Source organism: Engraulis encrasicolus, chromosome 7, assembly GCF_034702125.1.
Source record: "Engraulis encrasicolus isolate BLACKSEA-1 chromosome 7, IST_EnEncr_1.0, whole genome shotgun sequence".
Classification (NCBI taxonomy): Eukaryota; Metazoa; Chordata; class Actinopteri; order Clupeiformes; family Engraulidae; genus Engraulis; species Engraulis encrasicolus.
Genome location: NC_085863.1, coordinates 3,456,545 through 3,474,051, shown reverse-complemented (window position 1 = coordinate 3,474,051; position 17,507 = coordinate 3,456,545). Strand labels below are relative to the sequence as shown.

Below are 17,507 nucleotides of genomic sequence, written 5' to 3'. Positions count from 1 at the left end.
GGTTTTAACTTTATGGTCTGTTCTGTGCTATCTGTTGGCTCTATATTGTCTTGCTACACATTTAATTGCCTATTTTGGGGACTAGTAAAGTTGAAACTTGAACTTGAACTTAAACTTGAACTTGAACTTGAACATTGCTCTGTGAAGTTTATGGTTTTGCAACAATAAAAACACCGGGAAGAAATGTACTGTAGAAGAGTGCTGAATTCTACTCCAATTTAACTTTTAGAAAGTTAAATTCAACACCTTTTGCAGTATATTTATTCAGTTGTGTATATTTAGTTTTAAATGTGTCTTGGCTGTGACAATCATTCAAAAGGCTTTATATTAGGCTGCTACCACAGAACTATGTAGGCTACACCACTAACACTAGCAATACTAACATAACAGGGGGTATGTTCAAGTGCTGAATTACTGTAACACAGCGGTGTAGTCTACTTTTTTTGAAGTGGGTATACTGTATAATCAAGCATTTTTTTAAGTGGTTATACTGTATATATTTATGCTACTATAAATAATGGATCAATCAATTTTAAGTGGGTATACTGAAGCCCCTAAAATTTAGAAGTGGGTATACTCCGTAGACTACACCACTGTGTAACACAGGAAAAAAAGGCCATGCGTGCATGCCATGGGAAGAGAACTGAGGAGAGGCATCTGGGATCACCTGGGGCGAGAGAATGGGGATAGCTAACGTGTATAGCATGGGGAGAGGACTGAGGAGAGGCATCTGGGATCAACTGGGGCGAGAGATGGGGATAGCTAACGTGTATAGCATGGGGAGAGGACTGAGGAGAGGCATCTGGGATCAGGTGCCCTGGGGCGAGGGAATGGGATAGCTAACGTGTATAGCATGGGGAGAGGACTGAGGAGAGGCATCTGGGATCAGGTGCCCTGGGGCGAGGGAATGGGATAGCTACTCATCGCCTCGGGAGGTGACTCACCCCCATGCTGCCTTATTTAACAGTGATTAAGCTTCTCACCTGAGTTTTGATTTGAGTACAGTGCCAAGCTTCTTGCCTGTGGGCCTTCATGCATGCTTCCCATGTCGGCGTTTGGTATTTACCCTTATTCCCCAGAGCACATGAATGCACCCTAAGATCTCAGGCAATTGAATTGAATTTCCGATCAAGCTTTTCTCCCGAGTTTTGATTTGAGCACCAAGGTGTCTTCCAAGTCTCAGACAATTGGTTTGAATACCGATGTTTACGTAATAAAACCCAGCCTTTTCAGTATTGCTCCAATGTATTGAATACCAATTAAGCTTTCCTCTAGAGTTTTGATTTCAGTATTGCACCAAGGTGTCTTCCCAACCTCCAAATTAGGGGTCTGGACTGGAAATGACTAACACATCAGCCAATTGTTGTGAATTTCCGATTACATTTTTCTCCTGAGTTTTGATTTCAGTGTAGTGCACCGAGGTATATATGAAAAAAGAGAAATGGTGCATAAAGTGAAACATGGTACAGATACAGCTCTTATGAGGAGCTGCATGCATGCCACAGGTGTTTGAGGGCTTTTGTCATTGATTAAATCATGAAGTTAAACATGTATTGCTCTACGAATAGCGAATATGTCACCATCTCTCATTGAACTCCATTGATTTTCATTGTGTTGCTTTCCATGATTACAATGACCCTAAACATACACCTAAGGCCAAAGTCGATTTTCTGGAGAGGTGAGAGTGATTCAGTGATTAGGTATGACACCCAATCTGCGTATTTGAAGTGTTTTGAAGTGACTTATCTGCTCATTTTCACATTATGTTCCATAGGCGACAAAACTTTTGTCTTGTGAAAATCTGACCTGTCTGTGTTCAATAAAGGGTCAATCTGTCTTTGGTGCATGAAATTTATTTTTGTGCATACATTTTCATTCGGGAGGGTTGTAGCTTTCATATGAGTGACTTCTGAAGCCAAGTGATTAATTGAAAGTCAGGTTATTAGCTGTTATTCCAAACAGATGGGTAGGCGACAACTCTTTTGGAGGCCAGTGTACTTAAGAGTTTTTGGGAAACACAGGCCTGGCCCACAGAGCCTTTACAAGAGAGACAACCGAAGCACACATCATGCAACACTTTAAAAATGACCAACCAAACAAGGGCTCTTGTGGGTTGGTTACTGTACTCTCTACATATTATATATCAGTGCAGTTTTCAGGAATAAAATAGCCAAAAAAGTTATGCCTGCGTACATTATTAAGGGTATTGTATAGGCACTGTAGGTGTAATGTACGTATACTGTCTATGTCTAATTGTCTATATCCACACCTAAAGTCTACAGTCTAGTGTCTATGTCTATCTGCATGGGAATGGAAGAAACGTAATTTAAATGTTTTGTATGACCAGTGCATGTAAAGAAGTTGACAATAAAACTGACTTGACTTATTACTTATTACCAGTATTGACAGGCAAGTTGACTGCGCCATCTGAGCCTTCCACCAATATTCTAAACCCAATGTGCCCCCCGGAGAAAAATAAGTGCGCACCCTTACTTTACATGTAAGTGAACCCCTCCCTTTAAGTGAACCCCTTTAAGTGAACTCCTTTACCTGTACCTCTAATGCATTGGTCTGCATCTTAGAAGAGAAACATTACAGTAAAATATAGCAACTCTTATGGCGATCATGGCCGTAACTACCATTGAGGACACAGACGTCATGTCCTCTGTTTTTTTTCTTCAGAAATGTAAAATGTATTTACAGTTTGTAAGATGAAAATCGATCTATGATCAACAATGATAAATTTAGTCTGTATACACCACCCCCATTTATCCTCAAGGCTATGATTAATGAATAGAAACTTAGAGTTTGACTGAAGTGTTTGATGCATTCTAAATGTGCAGTTTGCAGTACAGCACCCAGTATTTGACCTCTGTATTTGAAAATGTCTCGTTACGGCCCTGATGGTGAGCTACTCATTGCTTGATCTCTGTACAGACTGAATTGATCAAATATGTCAAACTCAGGCCCAGGTTGCCTGACTCTTGCCCGACCTGTACTGCCGTGCAAAACAAGAAGGCAGTAACTCAAAAATGGTCGAATTTTTTTTTTAGATCGGAAATGAGCTTTAAACTACCTCATTTGTTTTGTGTCAAAAAATGGTGGTCCAACACCGTCCCGTTTTAGAGAAAAATCATTTTGAAAGTGCAAAAATGACCCAAAAAAAGTTACTGCGGTGTTGGATTAAAGGGTATGTCGTGCAAAACAAAATCGCAGTAAGTCAGTGAGTGGCAAAAAGACATATAAATGATGTTTTTTCGTTTATCCTAAAAAAGTATTACAAGGAACTGTCACCACCACTTTATCGACAACACAGTTGTCGGGCCAGATAGGAAACTTTTTTCTCAGTTTGCCAGAATCTGAGTTACTGTCTTGTTTTGTAGGGCAGTGTAGTTCCACGCAGCTTCGTGAGCTCCAGCACTAAGTAAAGTCTGGGAGCATGTAGCAGGATTCCATTTCTCCAGTCAAAAAATAATCTGAGCATTTATTGCTTCAATATCAGTACATTTCTTCAAAAACGTTTTCTGTTGATCTCTAAAGCATCAATATTGTCTTTAATATATCCTGTGTCTTGTGTCCTGTGTCCTGTATAAGCTGCCATTAATATTGAAGCAATAAATTCTCCAATTGTGTTTTGAGTGGAGAATTGGAATCCTGCTACATGCTCCCAGACCTCCATGCTTGTGGAGCACCACCAGGGGGATCCAGAGCTACACACACACACACACAGGTCTGGTAGGAACCAGGCTAAGCCCGGGGGGCCAAATCAGCAACCTTATGGTGACTGGATAACTAGTGCCTCCTAGTGGACATATGTTACCATTGAAGCTTTCCTAAGATACAAGACACGATTCTCCTCATCTTATAGATGCTAACTCGGCTCTTCTTTGGTTAAACAGCATTTAGAAAGGAACACAATGTACAATTTTTTAAATGAAGTTTCTTACTGTAAGTCTGAATGCAAATGTTTGAAGAATGCTGTTTCAGATCACTTTCTTAAGTCCATATGAACAGTTCATAATTGATTGTCTTTCCTCCATACCCACACAGTAAAACTCTTTTGTCTGTCCCAATGGAACATTGGCTCTGCGGTATCACTGGTTGAACCAATCTGAAAGTCTCTGAAGTATATACTGAATATAGCCTGCTGAATATACTGAAGCCATATTCTACTCACGGCAGACAGTTCAAGTAGGTAGTTCAAGAGTGTATTTGCCATTTCAACAAAGTTGAGAGGATTTTTTTGTAGCATATCCCCAACATCAAAACAAAACAAAACAAAACAAAACAAATACAAACAATGGACAAGACACACAGTTGCAAAGCACATACAATAAATATAACTATGGGTAGACACAAACAGTAAACAGAGAGGGTCCCAGCCGACATTACACAGCAGTACAGATTATGCTGAGATAATAAAGTGCATTACGGTTAAAGTGCATAGAGAGTGGGACATTATGGCAGGTTGAGGTGTCTGATAGTGAGCGGGTATGTGCTGTTCTTAAATCTGGATGCGGATGCTGTGATGGGGCGGTGGTAGCTCAGGTGGTAAAGGAAGGTTGCAGGTTCGAGCCCCACTCGGCCTGACTCCATTGTTGTGTCCTTGAGCAAGATACTTAACCCCAAGTTGCTCCTGGTGGCAGGGTGGTACCCTGCGTGGCAGCCACGGCCACCGGTGTGTGAATGTGAGTGTGAATGGGTGAATGTGAGGCATACAATGTAAAGCGCTTTGAGTGCTCGAAGGAGTACAAAGGCACTATATAAATGCAGCTCATTTACCATTTACCTCTTGCCTGAAGGGAGGAGGTTAATTACGGTAGATTATGTGCTGGATGTGAGGGATTGGCTATGATTCTCTTTGCCTTGCTGATGACCACCGGTGATGAGAGAATGGAAGAGAGGGAGGGGAGGTTTGGCACCGGTGATTTTACATGCTCTGCGCTGTGCACAACCCTTTCCAGTCTTGTCTTGTCCCGCGTTGTGGTGTTACCGTACCAGATAAGGATGGAGAATGTGAGGATGCTTTCTATTGTGAATCTGTAAAAGTGAATCATGGTCTATTGTGGCTCTGTAAAAGTGAACCATGGTCTATTGTGGATCTGTAAAAGTGAACCATGGTCTATTGTGGATCTGTAAAAGTGAATCATGGTCTATTGTGGATCTGTAAAAGTGAACCATGGTCTATTGTGGACCTGTAAAAGTGAACCATGGTCTATTGTGGATCTGTAAAAGTGAACCATGGTCTATTGTGGATCTGTAAAAGTGAACCATGGTCTATTGTGGATCTGTAAAAGTGAATCATGGTCTATTGTGGATCTGTAAAAGTGAACCATGGTCTATTGTGGATCTGTAAAAGTGAACCATGGTCTATTGTGGATCTGTAAAAGTGAATCATGGTCTATTGTGGATGTGTAAAAGTGAACCATGGTCTATTGTGGATCTGTAAAAGTGAACCATGGTCTATTGTGAATCTGTAAAAGTGAATCATGGCTGACTGACTAACTTTGAATTTTCCGAGCTACCGCAGGAAGAGGAGAAGCTGGTGGGCTTTGCTGATCTTAAAGGGACACTGTGTGAGATTTTAGTTGTTTATTTCCAGAATTCATGCTGCCCATTCACTAATGTTACCTTTTTCATGAACACTTACCACCACCAATAAATTCTAAGTATTCATTATGACTGGAAAAATTGCACTTTTCATACATGAAAAGGGAGATCTTCTCCATGGTTCGCCATTTTGAATCTCCAAAAATAGCCATTTTTAGCTGCAAAAATGACTGTACTTGGGACCATACTAGAAAATATTTGTTTAATACTTAGTAAAATTTCATGTAAAGATCAAATTTGGCAATAGGCAGCCCAATTTCAATAAGCAGCATAGTTGCAGTACCTTTTTTGACCATTTCCTGCACAGTGTCCCTTTAATGTTGCTGTTAAGGTCCCATCAGAGGCGATTCAAGTGTCAGTGGGGGCCCCAAGCAAAACCCAAATCAATGAACATTCGAAGCAAATCGGCTCGATTTTAGTTTAAAGTTTAACTGTTTTTCACCATCTATAGGCTTGGGGGCCCCAAACTGCTGCCTGCCTAGCCTGGTGACAAGATGCTCCTCTGAGTCCCATGACAGGGATTCCTGAATGGTAGTTCCAAGGAACTGGAAGTGAGTGACCCTCTTCACTTCCACTGCCTTGATAAAGAGAGTGGGGCGAGAGATTTTTGAGAAGTCAACAACCAGGTCCTTGGTCTTGAGATGTTGAGTATTAAGTTGCTACTATCACACCATCCTACCGGCTCCTCCACCTCACTGCGGTATAGTCATATCAGACCCATCGTCATTAGTGATGAGGCCGACCACAGATGTGGCAACTGCAAATTTAAAAAGCAACACTGGGGTGAATTTCTCAAAACCCAAAGTTGCTTACTACATTAGCTACTTTGTTGTTTTCAATGCATTTTCCCATTGGCAACTACCAAAGTTGCTAACAGGCTAACAACTTCTCTTTTGAGAAACTCACCCCTGAATTGTAATGCGACTGACAGAAATGTGTGTAAATGGAGTACAACAGAGGAGATAAAGGGCAGCCTTGCGGTGCTCCGGCGTTAAGGAGCATGGCCTGAGGTAGGGACCCATATATGAAGAGTTCAGATGCAAAACCCCCTAACTCCATTTCTGAACAACTACACTTCTATATTTTTAGAGAACCTCATTGTTGGTTTGGTTTACATTCATGCACTTGATAATACATATAAATAGTTATATTACATAAATAAAATAAAAAACTATGTAGTTTTGATAGCTTTGTATTAAATAAAAATGAATTAAGATTATTTTCTGAAAAGGCACTTAGGGGGTTTTGCAAATGAACTCTTCATATTCACAATATAAATACATCACATCGCATTATATTCATATATATAATAGCAATCTATATATAATAGCAATCTAGTAGAAGAGTTCAGATGCAAAACCACCTAAGTGCCTTTTGACAAAATAATCTTAATTCATTTTTATTTAATACAAAGCTATCAAATTGCATCTTTTTACATTTTATTTATGTAACATAAATATTTATATGTATTATCAAGTACATGCATGTAAACCAAACTAACAACGGGGCTCTCTAAAAAATATAGAAGTGCAGGTCTTCAGAAATGGAGTTTGCATCTGAACTCTTCGACATTTATATTGTAGGGCTACTTCTCAAGTGGCTTTCAAATAGTATCACAAGTACGGAAGGTCAAATCAATTCTTTCAAGTGAAATCCATTTTCCAGAAGTCTAAAAATATAAAGCAAAAAAAGAAAGGAAATGAATTGCTCTGAATCCAGAAACTATTCAGAACAATATTGTGATGCTTAAACTATATTTGGGGAGGTATTTTAGAAAAGCACATGTCTTTTCTTCACTCATATAAAATAGGAATCCAAATTGATTTTCATTTGCCTCATTTTACTCGGCTTCCCTGTCCAGTCAAAATACTTCTGCACTACATACTTAGAGCCACTAGGGGCACCCTCGCTACTGAACTGAAGTGTTGCGAGGCGAGCAGGGCCACGTCAGGACATGTCTCTGCTGCTCTGTTGAAGCATCTGGACCACCACCACCTGCGCTGGGACCTGCGTCAACAAAAACATCACACCACACCAGAAGGCACTCTGTGGTGCGATAATGTCCTCCCATGCCCTCTGGCCCACTATCCAAGTTTCAACTATGATGGGATTTTCGGCTCTTCTTTGAGATGCGGTTCTACTGGCTCTTCTTACTATGGAGAGCCGGCTCTTTCGGCTCCCAAATGGCTCCCTATATATATGTTTACATAATTAATAAATACATTAAAAGTTGTAATTTTATTTTACAACATTTTGTTTCATTATTGACATTGTAAAGCACTTTGGGCAGTGTATAGTGTGTAAAAGCCTTTATGAACAACACTTTTATCATAATCAGTCGTTAATCATGACCCAACAAATACAAAGTCAATTAAAAAGGTATTAATACATACTATGCATTTCTGATCGCTGTGAGTGTGTCTGTAACATCTGCTCTATCCACTGGCACCTTTAGAGCCACATTGCAGAGCCGGTTCCTGTCGTTCACTTCAAAGAGCCGGCTCTTAGAGCCGAACGGTTCGCGTCCGACACATCACTAGTTTCAACTTCAAAGTGGAAGATGCTGCATATACAGTAAGTTGAGAGAAACTATGGCAAGTACACTTTCCACAACATCATGGCAAATATATATACATCCTCTGAAATCTCTGAATATTATGAAGAATTGTATCATTTGGGCCAAAAAAGATAAGCAGGAAATGGAGGAAGTGGCAGACTATGTGTTTCTGTATTTCTGTGGCTTTCTACATTTCGTAAGTTATGCCACATTAGAAAGCTATTTGGGGACATGTCTGCTGCCATATGGCAAGGTGCATCCTCCGTCATTAGTGCTGCATACTGTAAGTGACATTTTGTATATGTGCCATGTACACATCTGTGGTGCATTTTTCGTCACCATAGTTGATAACTATGTAAGAAAACACAACCCTGAATTGGTTATTGCAAGAAACATAGCGACAGCCCACTCTGTGTGAAGATAGGATGCAGAAAAAAAACACTAGGCTTCATCTTGTCAATTGTAGAAGACGGTATTTCGTCGCTGTCGGGCAGGAACCTTGTATGTCCAAAATGACTACTTTTCAGGAAACACCAAAAACCGTTTAAATTCTAATCTAATGAATGCTGTGGTTTCAAAAATGACACAACAACTCAGAATGTGACTATTTAACAATGTTTCGTGCTACATTGTGAAATTTGTCCTAATAACGTCTTTAAATTTTGCAAAGGCCAGTGTCCGTATACAGGGCCACTGACAGCTTTGGCCGGGCCCAGGAGTAAGTCATCTGAAAGGGCCTCCCACCAGCCCAATACATACAATGTAATGAAGACCCATCCACACCCCTCCCCTCTCTCCCTGGGCTCAAGATAATTGTCCCCTTTGTCCCCCCCCTGTCTGCACCCCTGTCTGCATACTTGTCCTCCTACAGAACTACAATATAGTGGTGTGGATCGGCACGATTCGGGAGGTTTCAATCCGATCCGATTCGATTCTACAATGCATTGCAATGCATTACATTTCTAATGAAAGCAAAGCAAATGTTTAATCAGTCATGATGAGGCAATACAAGTAGTCAGACACTGAGCAAGAATTTATTGGCTGTTTTCTGTATCAGTCTGTATTACTCTTGCAATGTTTTGAAGTGCTTTTATTTAATTTAACATTCATTTGCTCCCGAAATATCCATGGAAGTAATTGAAATTGAAAAAAATTGCCGGATCGATTCTGGAACTTGCCGGATCGATTCTGGATCGTCCATGCCCCGCATTGGATTGCATTGCCAAATTGATCATTGTTGACACCACGGGGTCAGCTCTATGTCCCCACAGCCCATTGGACCCACGGCCCATTGGTCCCACAGCCCAAATGATCCCAGCTTATTCTTGCTGCTCCATGTTCCCACAGCCCAAATGATCCCAGCTTATTCCTGCTGCTCCATGTTCCCACAGTTTTACGAAATTATTCAGATATAAGCCCTATGCTCTACAGCTGCATGTTCCCACATTTCCAAGTAAACTAAGAGAACCAATAGGCCTAAAAAGAATGTTTAAAATCTTAGTGATGTGGGACCAATGGGCTGTGGGAACATAGACACGCTCCCGACACCACTACAGTATCACATCTGCCAGTCAGTGGTAGCTGGGGCAGCCATGGCTCTATGGTTGGAGTGCCCGCCGCCCGTCTAGATCAGAGGGTTGCAGGTTCAAATCCCCCCCTTACCTCCACCCATGGCTGAAGTGCCCTTGAGCAGAGCAAGACACCTAACCCCACATTGCTCCAGGAACTGTAACCAAACCAATACCCTGTACGTTGCTTTGGATAAAAGTGTCAGCTAGGTGTAAAGCTATAGGCCTGTACTGTATTTTGGCTGTTTTGGCGTGTGCACAGTCTTCTGTAGCCTGGTTGTCGTCAGATGAATGCGGTTCCACGAGGCCTAAGTGAAGTCAAAGGAGAAGTGTCCTCCAGCACCTCAAATCACTGTGGTACATCAAGGGTAAGGGGGGGGTGTCATATGGCCTGATGTGACACTGGTGCTGCTGGGGGGGGGCATTGCTGGGGGGGGGGGGGGGGGTGTCATATGGCCTGATGTGACTCTAGTACTGCTGGGGGGGGGCATTGCTGGGGGGGGGGGGTCATATGGCCTGATGTGACTCTAGTACTGCTGGGGGGGAAGTGCCTGGGGGGGGGGAGTGCTGGGGGGGGGGGGTCATATGGCCTGATGTGACTCTGGTGCTGCTGGGGGGGTGGAGGGGGGTGGGGGGTGTCATATGGCCTGATGTGACACTAGTGCTGAGGGCCACCTGCCTGTTGTTTTGGCAGGGAGGGGGGGGGGCAGCCGGCACGGGCTAGTTTGGGGAGAGAGTTACGCAAGACAGACTGTTAGTGCAGCATCCACCTCTGCAGCAGTCCAGAGATCCACAGGAGGGGACAGACCAGCTATGAAAACATCTTGTGTGCATGTGTGTGTGCGTGTGCGTGTGTGCGTGTGCGTGTGTGCGTGTGTGCGTGTGTGCGTGTGTGCGTGTGTGCGTGTTTGCGTGTGTGTGTTTGATGGCTCTTGGTGGGATTTCAGTGTTTCTTGAGGGCAGCGATCAACGCTGTAGTCAGTGTTTCACTTTGCTGCGATAACACAATATGCAATATGCACAGTATAAATAAATCAATTAAAATAAAATGATGCAATATGACAATTGATATGATTATACCCATATGTCTAACCTATGCACAATCCCCTTAAGACACTACACCTGTTATACATTTGCTGTTACCAGACTGGTGCCACTGACCAAGTCGTAACGTATTACTAAAGGCCCTGTGCACCATTATAGTGGGGTGGTACTACGGTACGGAGGGATCAATAATGTTACTCTACTCTAAATTCTAGGTATTCATTATGACTGGAAATCACACTTTTCATCCATGTCTGTCATGTTGAATTTCCAGAAACAGACATCCTTAGCTGCAAAACTTACTTAAAGATTTTGGCAATAGGTAGCACAGTTTCAATGAGCTGCATACAGTAGTTGGAATAGGCCTACCTACTCTGACCACCATCCTACACAGCGCACCTTTAAAGTTCAAGTCTTCCATCTCCCACTCCAGGCGTGGTGGAGCCAATATCAAGTGCTACTATTTTATTTTATTTTATTTTATTTTATTTTATTCGTGACAGGACAGTACGAGAGGCAGACAGGAAGCGAATGGGGAGAGAGATGGGGAAGGGACGACAAGGGGTCAACGCATCCCAGCGGAACCACAGTATTGCGTATTGTACCACTAATTAGCCATGCGGCTGACCCGGGTTCGATTCCCGGCCCGGGTCCTTTGCCGACCCCTCTCCGTCTCTCTCCCGGGTCCTTTGCCGACCCCTCCCCATCTCTCTCCCGGGTCCTTTGCCGACCCCTCCCAGATCTCTCCCACTCATTTCCTGTCCTACTCTTCACTATCCCGTCCCAATAAAGTTGACCCCCCCCCCCAAAAAAAAGATTAGTTCGGTCACAGGGATCAAACGACACTGACTTTCTGGTGAGCGTGAGGACTGTGCTCCAGTCTATGAATTCAATGAAGTCGTCTTGATGTACGGGTTATTTCAGGAAAATCTTTTCTTTGGGTATCTTCAGGCAGTGTTGCCAGATTGGGCTGTTTCCCGCCCAATTGGGCTGCTTAGGATGGCCATGTGCGGGTACAAATGCCATTTAGCAGAAAAACCCGCCCAATTTTTGCCATAGAAATCAATGGAATTGGGCAGGATTTTGTGCTTCTTGGCGGGTTTGGGGCATTTTATTGGGCTGGAAATCAGCCTCATCTGGCAACCCTGTCTTCAGGACGTAGAGGTTATGCATGGCTGTCATTACATGTGTGCATGGTACATAGTCAAAGTATGGGTAAGTGGTTAGGGCGTCAGACTTGTATCCCAAAGGTTGCCGGTTTGACTCCCGACCCGCCAGGTTGGTGGGGGTAGTAATTATATCCCCGAAACGCGGAGCGTCGGGGATGTAATGGTTTTGCGTGCGCCGCCGCCGCGTCCGCCGCCGCCGCGTAAGGTCTTTCGTGTTAACGCGATAACTTTTGAACGGATGTTTGGATTTGTCCCAGATTTTTTGGGTGAATGCTCTAGGGCAGGTTCATGAACTGCTTCGAGTTGGGAGGTCAACACTTTCAAGATGGCTGAATTCAAGATGGCCGAATTTTTGTTTGGCCCATAACTACTGACCGGGTGGATGGATTTGTCCCAGATTTTGTGTGTGAATGCTCTAGGGTAGGTTCATGAACTGATTCGAGTTTGGAGGTCAACACTTTCAAGATGGCTGAATTTTCATTTGGCCCATAACTTCTGACTGGGTGGATTGATTTGCCCGGTAACACCTTATTTTAATGGTTCACCATTTCAGTGAATCTACCATATTAGGTACAGTGTAATAACCAATGTAACAATATTTAATACCATGTAATACTAGTGTAATACCAGTGTAACAATATGCAATATCAGGTACAGTGTAATAACGAGTGTAACAGTATGCAATACCATGTAATATAGTGTAATACCAGTGTAACAATATGCAATACCATGTAATACCACTTACGCACAAACACATGATGTAAGTAAAAAAATTACATTGTATTAAATATTGTTACACTGGTTATTACACTGTACCTAATGTGGTATATCCACTGAACCATTAAAACAGTATTACCATTTGCCCCATTTTTTGCTTCATTTTCACAATAGTCGTTTGGTTTTAAGCCTATGCACGTCATGTCACGTCTGTATGTATCATACGTTTACGAAATGGTGGACGGGAGTGGTAGGAATGATGGGGGACTGGAAGCGTCGCGTTTCGGGGATATACCTTAAGCAGTCGAAGGCGACTGCACAGGCAGTCTAGTTAACCAGTGCTCTGCCCCATCCTCCTCCATGACTGAGGTATCCTGAGCATGGTACCGTCCTGCCGCACTGCTCCCTTTCGGGTGCCATTGGGGGGTGCCCCCTTGCACGGGTGAGGCATAAATTCAATTTCGTTGTGTGCGGTGTTCTCTTGTGTGCTGTGGAGTGCTGTGTCACAATGATAATGGGAGTTGGAGTTTCTTGGAGTTGGGCTTTCATGCTTTCAAAATGCATTGTTGTCATAATGATGTCACTTTTTTATTGACAATTTGACAAATTAACAGGCAAATGAACAATGTGAATGCCACATGATTACTGAAATATGAATACGACAACACAGTCAGTTGAGCCCTGGCAGTGTACAGTAGATACATATCAAAGCCAATTAACAATGTAGGTCGAGGCAGCAACCGCTGTCTTGTCTTTTTTTAGACGCTGCTTGCGCAAGACCTCTCCTCAAGAAGGGTGACCGGGTGTGGGATGGGAATTGTGATGGGGTTTGGGGAAAGGAAAAGGGGTTGGAGGGGTTGGAGGGGTTTGATATCGAGGTATATAAAATGCGATGCCGAGGCCAGTAGTGTTGCAGTTTATCGTCAAAGAGCAAAAGGCAATCATGCGACTGACTGGCTTCCTCTGCCTGGCACTCTGTTCAGTCGGCGTGGCCGTTCTGGCCGACCATCATCAGCCATGCCGTAAGTACCGCACCGTACCGCACGCCTGCCTCACATACTGCATGTACTGTACTGTTGCTAGCTGCTCTGATTTTACCATATTTTTAGAATACATTTTTTAAGGGGAAAGGAGGTCACTTGCTCATAGGTCACAACTGTAAACCGTAGACAAATAAGATGGTTCTCTTCAGAGAGATTGGGCCAAGGATGACTGTAGCACACAGGATATGTTTCTGTTATTATTATTATATTGTGGCACCACCATAAAATAAGCTGAACTTGTATCCTGTGTGCTCTAGACATCCATGGCCCAGTCTGTCTAAGGCTGACCAGCTTATTGTCTGTATTTTTAACTTTTTGTGTCTTTGCTGCTGAGAAGACAGTCAAGAGTATGAAAAGAAGAGAGATGGGGTAGAGAGAGAGAAAGAGAGATGGGGTAGAGAGAGAGAAAGAGAGATGGGGTAGAGAGAGAGAAAGAGAGATGAGGTAGGGTTGGGTCATGTCCATGGGCAGGGCAGGGCACTTGCCCCAGGGCCCTCCTGTACTGGTCTTGAGGGCCCTATTCTGACCTTACGGTAGGGACACATACACGCGAATTTGCGAACCTTGCCATTCATTCCTATGAGAGAGGCGAAGGCAAGCGAAAGCAAGCGAACAGGAGCGAAGCGAAGCGAAATTATTAAAGAAAGTTTAATGTTATGCAAATGAGGAGCGAATTCGCCTGCCACGGCCCAATCAAGTCAACAACATAACTGTTCCATTCCATTTGATTCGCCACGACGACCTGATGACGGTTGGACTTCGCCTCTCTTTGCTTCGCTCGCTTCGCCTCCTATGTGTCCCTACCGTTAGCAAGCTGTGCGGAGGGCTGTATGGAGCTGTATGATGATTGTGAAGAGATGCTGACGTGCTACAGTAGGTTGCCTTAGAGGCTGTATAGCAAGATGCTATGTAGGCCTATGGAGTATCAAATCTACAAATCTACTTTTTAAAACCTTCTCAAAATATGTTGGTGCATTCAGTGTCTGCACATTCTAGTCTACTTTGTCACACAACAGACGCATTTTATGTTGTACTTTTCACCCATTTTCCTCAGAGTTGGGACCTGCAGATAGCTACAGAGGTGATTTGCGAAGTAATGGGGATTCACACTCTGGTGCTCTACAGGCGCATTTTCTTAAAAAGTTCAAGTTCAAAACGTTTACTGCCATGGCAACACAGTTAGTAGGAATTTCCCTAACATCAAATATATATAATGGACAAGCAGGGCCGGATTAAGATGGCCTGGGGCCCCTAGGCTGCAGGTTGCTGTGGGGGCCCCGAAAGGCAAATTTCAAGACAAATTTACATAGATAGTGTCATATTTATGAGGTAGGAATTAAGGATAATTCGTCCTCTAACTGTACTCAACATGATAGATTCATTTTCCATTATTGCATCTTGTCACAATTTTGCCATTTTTCACTTTTGGCCAATCAGGGGGCAGGGCCCCTAGGCTGCAGTCATATCTAGCCTGTGCATTAATCCAGCCCTGTGGACAAGATACACAACAGCAAATCACACGCAGTAAATATAAATATGGGAAGACATGGGCAGAGAGACATAAACAGTTAACAGAAGGAGGTTCTCAGCAAATAACACAGAGCGCAGCAATAGGGCCTGGTAGACTGCAAATAGCCTACCTAATACACTCTTAACTTCCTTCCTGATCATTAACAGGTGGCCCCGATCAAATGCATGGAACCCTCTTTGTGGTGAGTGTTCTCTCATTATTTCTGCTCATCTTTTTAACATGGCAGTTAATAAAAATGAGTTCTAGTCCTATTATAGTTGCCTCTAAATGTATAGCCTACTGTTCCGCCAGTGGAACGCTGTAAGTCTGTGTGAAGACTTCACCATCATAGCACTACTATGACATTACATCAGTGTTTCTCAATTTTTTTTAGACTGAAGACCACTTTGTACCCATAAAAAATGTTCAGGGACCACCTGTCAACTGCATTGACAGTGGAGGGGTGCTAATTTTGACGCTGCTAATTTTGATTGAAATCACAACCGTCTTATTGTGGTGAAAATAAGACTTCAGCTATGTTTAGCTTTGTAATTATGTTACAAATATACTGCTGCTAGCTCGTCTTGGAAAAGTGAAAATATCCTCGTGGACCACCTGAGCTCTGTCGCTGACCACTTGTGGTCCCCGGACCACACTTTGAGAATCACTGCATTACATGGAGTCAGTCTTTAGGAACACAGACAGTACAACTTGGTCATTGGCATTCTGGTAACCACAACTTTATAATAGGGACCATGTTAAGATTAGCATGTAACTTTTTTTCTTTCTCTGTATTGGTCTCTCTTCCTGATTTTTAAACATGTATATATTTATTTTTTAAATAGGTGAGAATCTACACACTTCTTCAGACCAGTTAGGGCAGTTTATTTTTTTTACGTTGAACAGGCTTTACAGTGAAGTGCCCCTTGATTCCTCTCTGACTGCCTATGTCATTTATAATAATATATGGTAACACTTTACTTGTCATATGCATGACATTACAGTGTCATAATAGTGTCATACAGTAAACATCATGTCCATGTCATAAACATTTTATGACTGTTGGCCTTAAGTGACATTCGGTTATGGCAAAGACAACCTTGGGCTGCCTAATATACGTATACATATAATATCTCCAGACGGCCTCTAAAGGGGCCTCGAGGCTTTCTCAAGTTGAGTTAACTTACGAACTCAAGGCAGCAGGGCAACTTATTTTTTTTTTTTACGTTGAACAGGCTGTAATGTATTACAGTGAAGTGATTCCTTCTGGACTGCCTATGTCATTTATAATAATATACTTACCGTATAATATTTGATAATAATATACATATAATGCCTACTGAACGCACCTGTGCCCTCTCCAGACTGCCTCTAAAGGGGCCCCTACTTCCGTGGGCGAGTTCCATTACGACGCCAAGGCCAAAAAGCTCCACTTCAAAGACGACGAGAAGCACGTCAACAAGACGGACCACCTGGAGTTCCTGATTCTCTTCGACGAGGCAATTCACATTACTTTACACTGCATTATATCACCATTTTATTTAGCCTCTTTTGACATATTCCCACTTTTTTCTTATAGGTTTTTTGGTAACACTTTAGGGATGCATAAAAAAGTATTATAAAGACTTATAATTGAGTAATTATGACCAAAACATTAACACATATTTTTTTTATTATTAATTAAGTTTTATTAAAAATTATATAAAATATCTACAAATAATATGATCAAGATTTAACAAACTTTTTAGCAGATTATTTTTATTCATTTACAAAAAAATTGTAAATATTTCATAAATGTAATATTTGAACATGACCTGTCACACTCATTTACAAATCATTTGTTAATGTTCTGTTCATCATTAGTTAATTATTTACAAAGTCTTTATCATGCTTTGTATGCATCCCTTATTTCCTCTGCCAAGGTGGTTATGTGTTCTTATAAATTGTTACCGTTTCTTTTTTGGTTACATTTACACTGTAGTGGTTGTGTAGTGTGAATATATCTCACTCACTCTATCAGTAGCCTATTCCTTCCTGCTCTGACATGTTTCTTAGGGCTTCCGCACATAGCCTCCGACAAAGTGCTGCGCACTGCTCCGCAAAAGTTCGATTTCATTATTTTCAATAGAACCCCCGCACACTGGCGCCGATGTCCACGGACATTCGCCGATGTCGATAGACACAAGTTCTATTTTGTTGGCGCCACCCATTGACTATCAATGCTATGTTCATGTGAAATTGGGTTTGGGGGTCCGAATTCTGTCGGAAGCAGAAGTGCGCCGCAGTGCT

General features: G+C 42.4%; 1 protein-coding gene across 1 annotated transcript in view; it reads left to right on the top strand.

The window, feature by feature from the left end:
• The first annotated feature begins 13,608 nt into the window (after positions 1–13,608).
• epd (ependymin) overlaps positions 13,609–17,507 on the top strand; it is a 5,411-nt gene continuing 1,512 nt past the window's right edge. The window contains exons 1-3 of the mRNA XM_063202711.1: positions 13,609–13,687; positions 15,386–15,420; positions 16,583–16,717. Of these exons, the coding sequence (XP_063058781.1) occupies positions 13,609–13,687; positions 15,386–15,420; positions 16,583–16,717 (249 nt within the window). The remainder of the gene's footprint in view (positions 13,688–15,385; positions 15,421–16,582; positions 16,718–17,507) is intronic.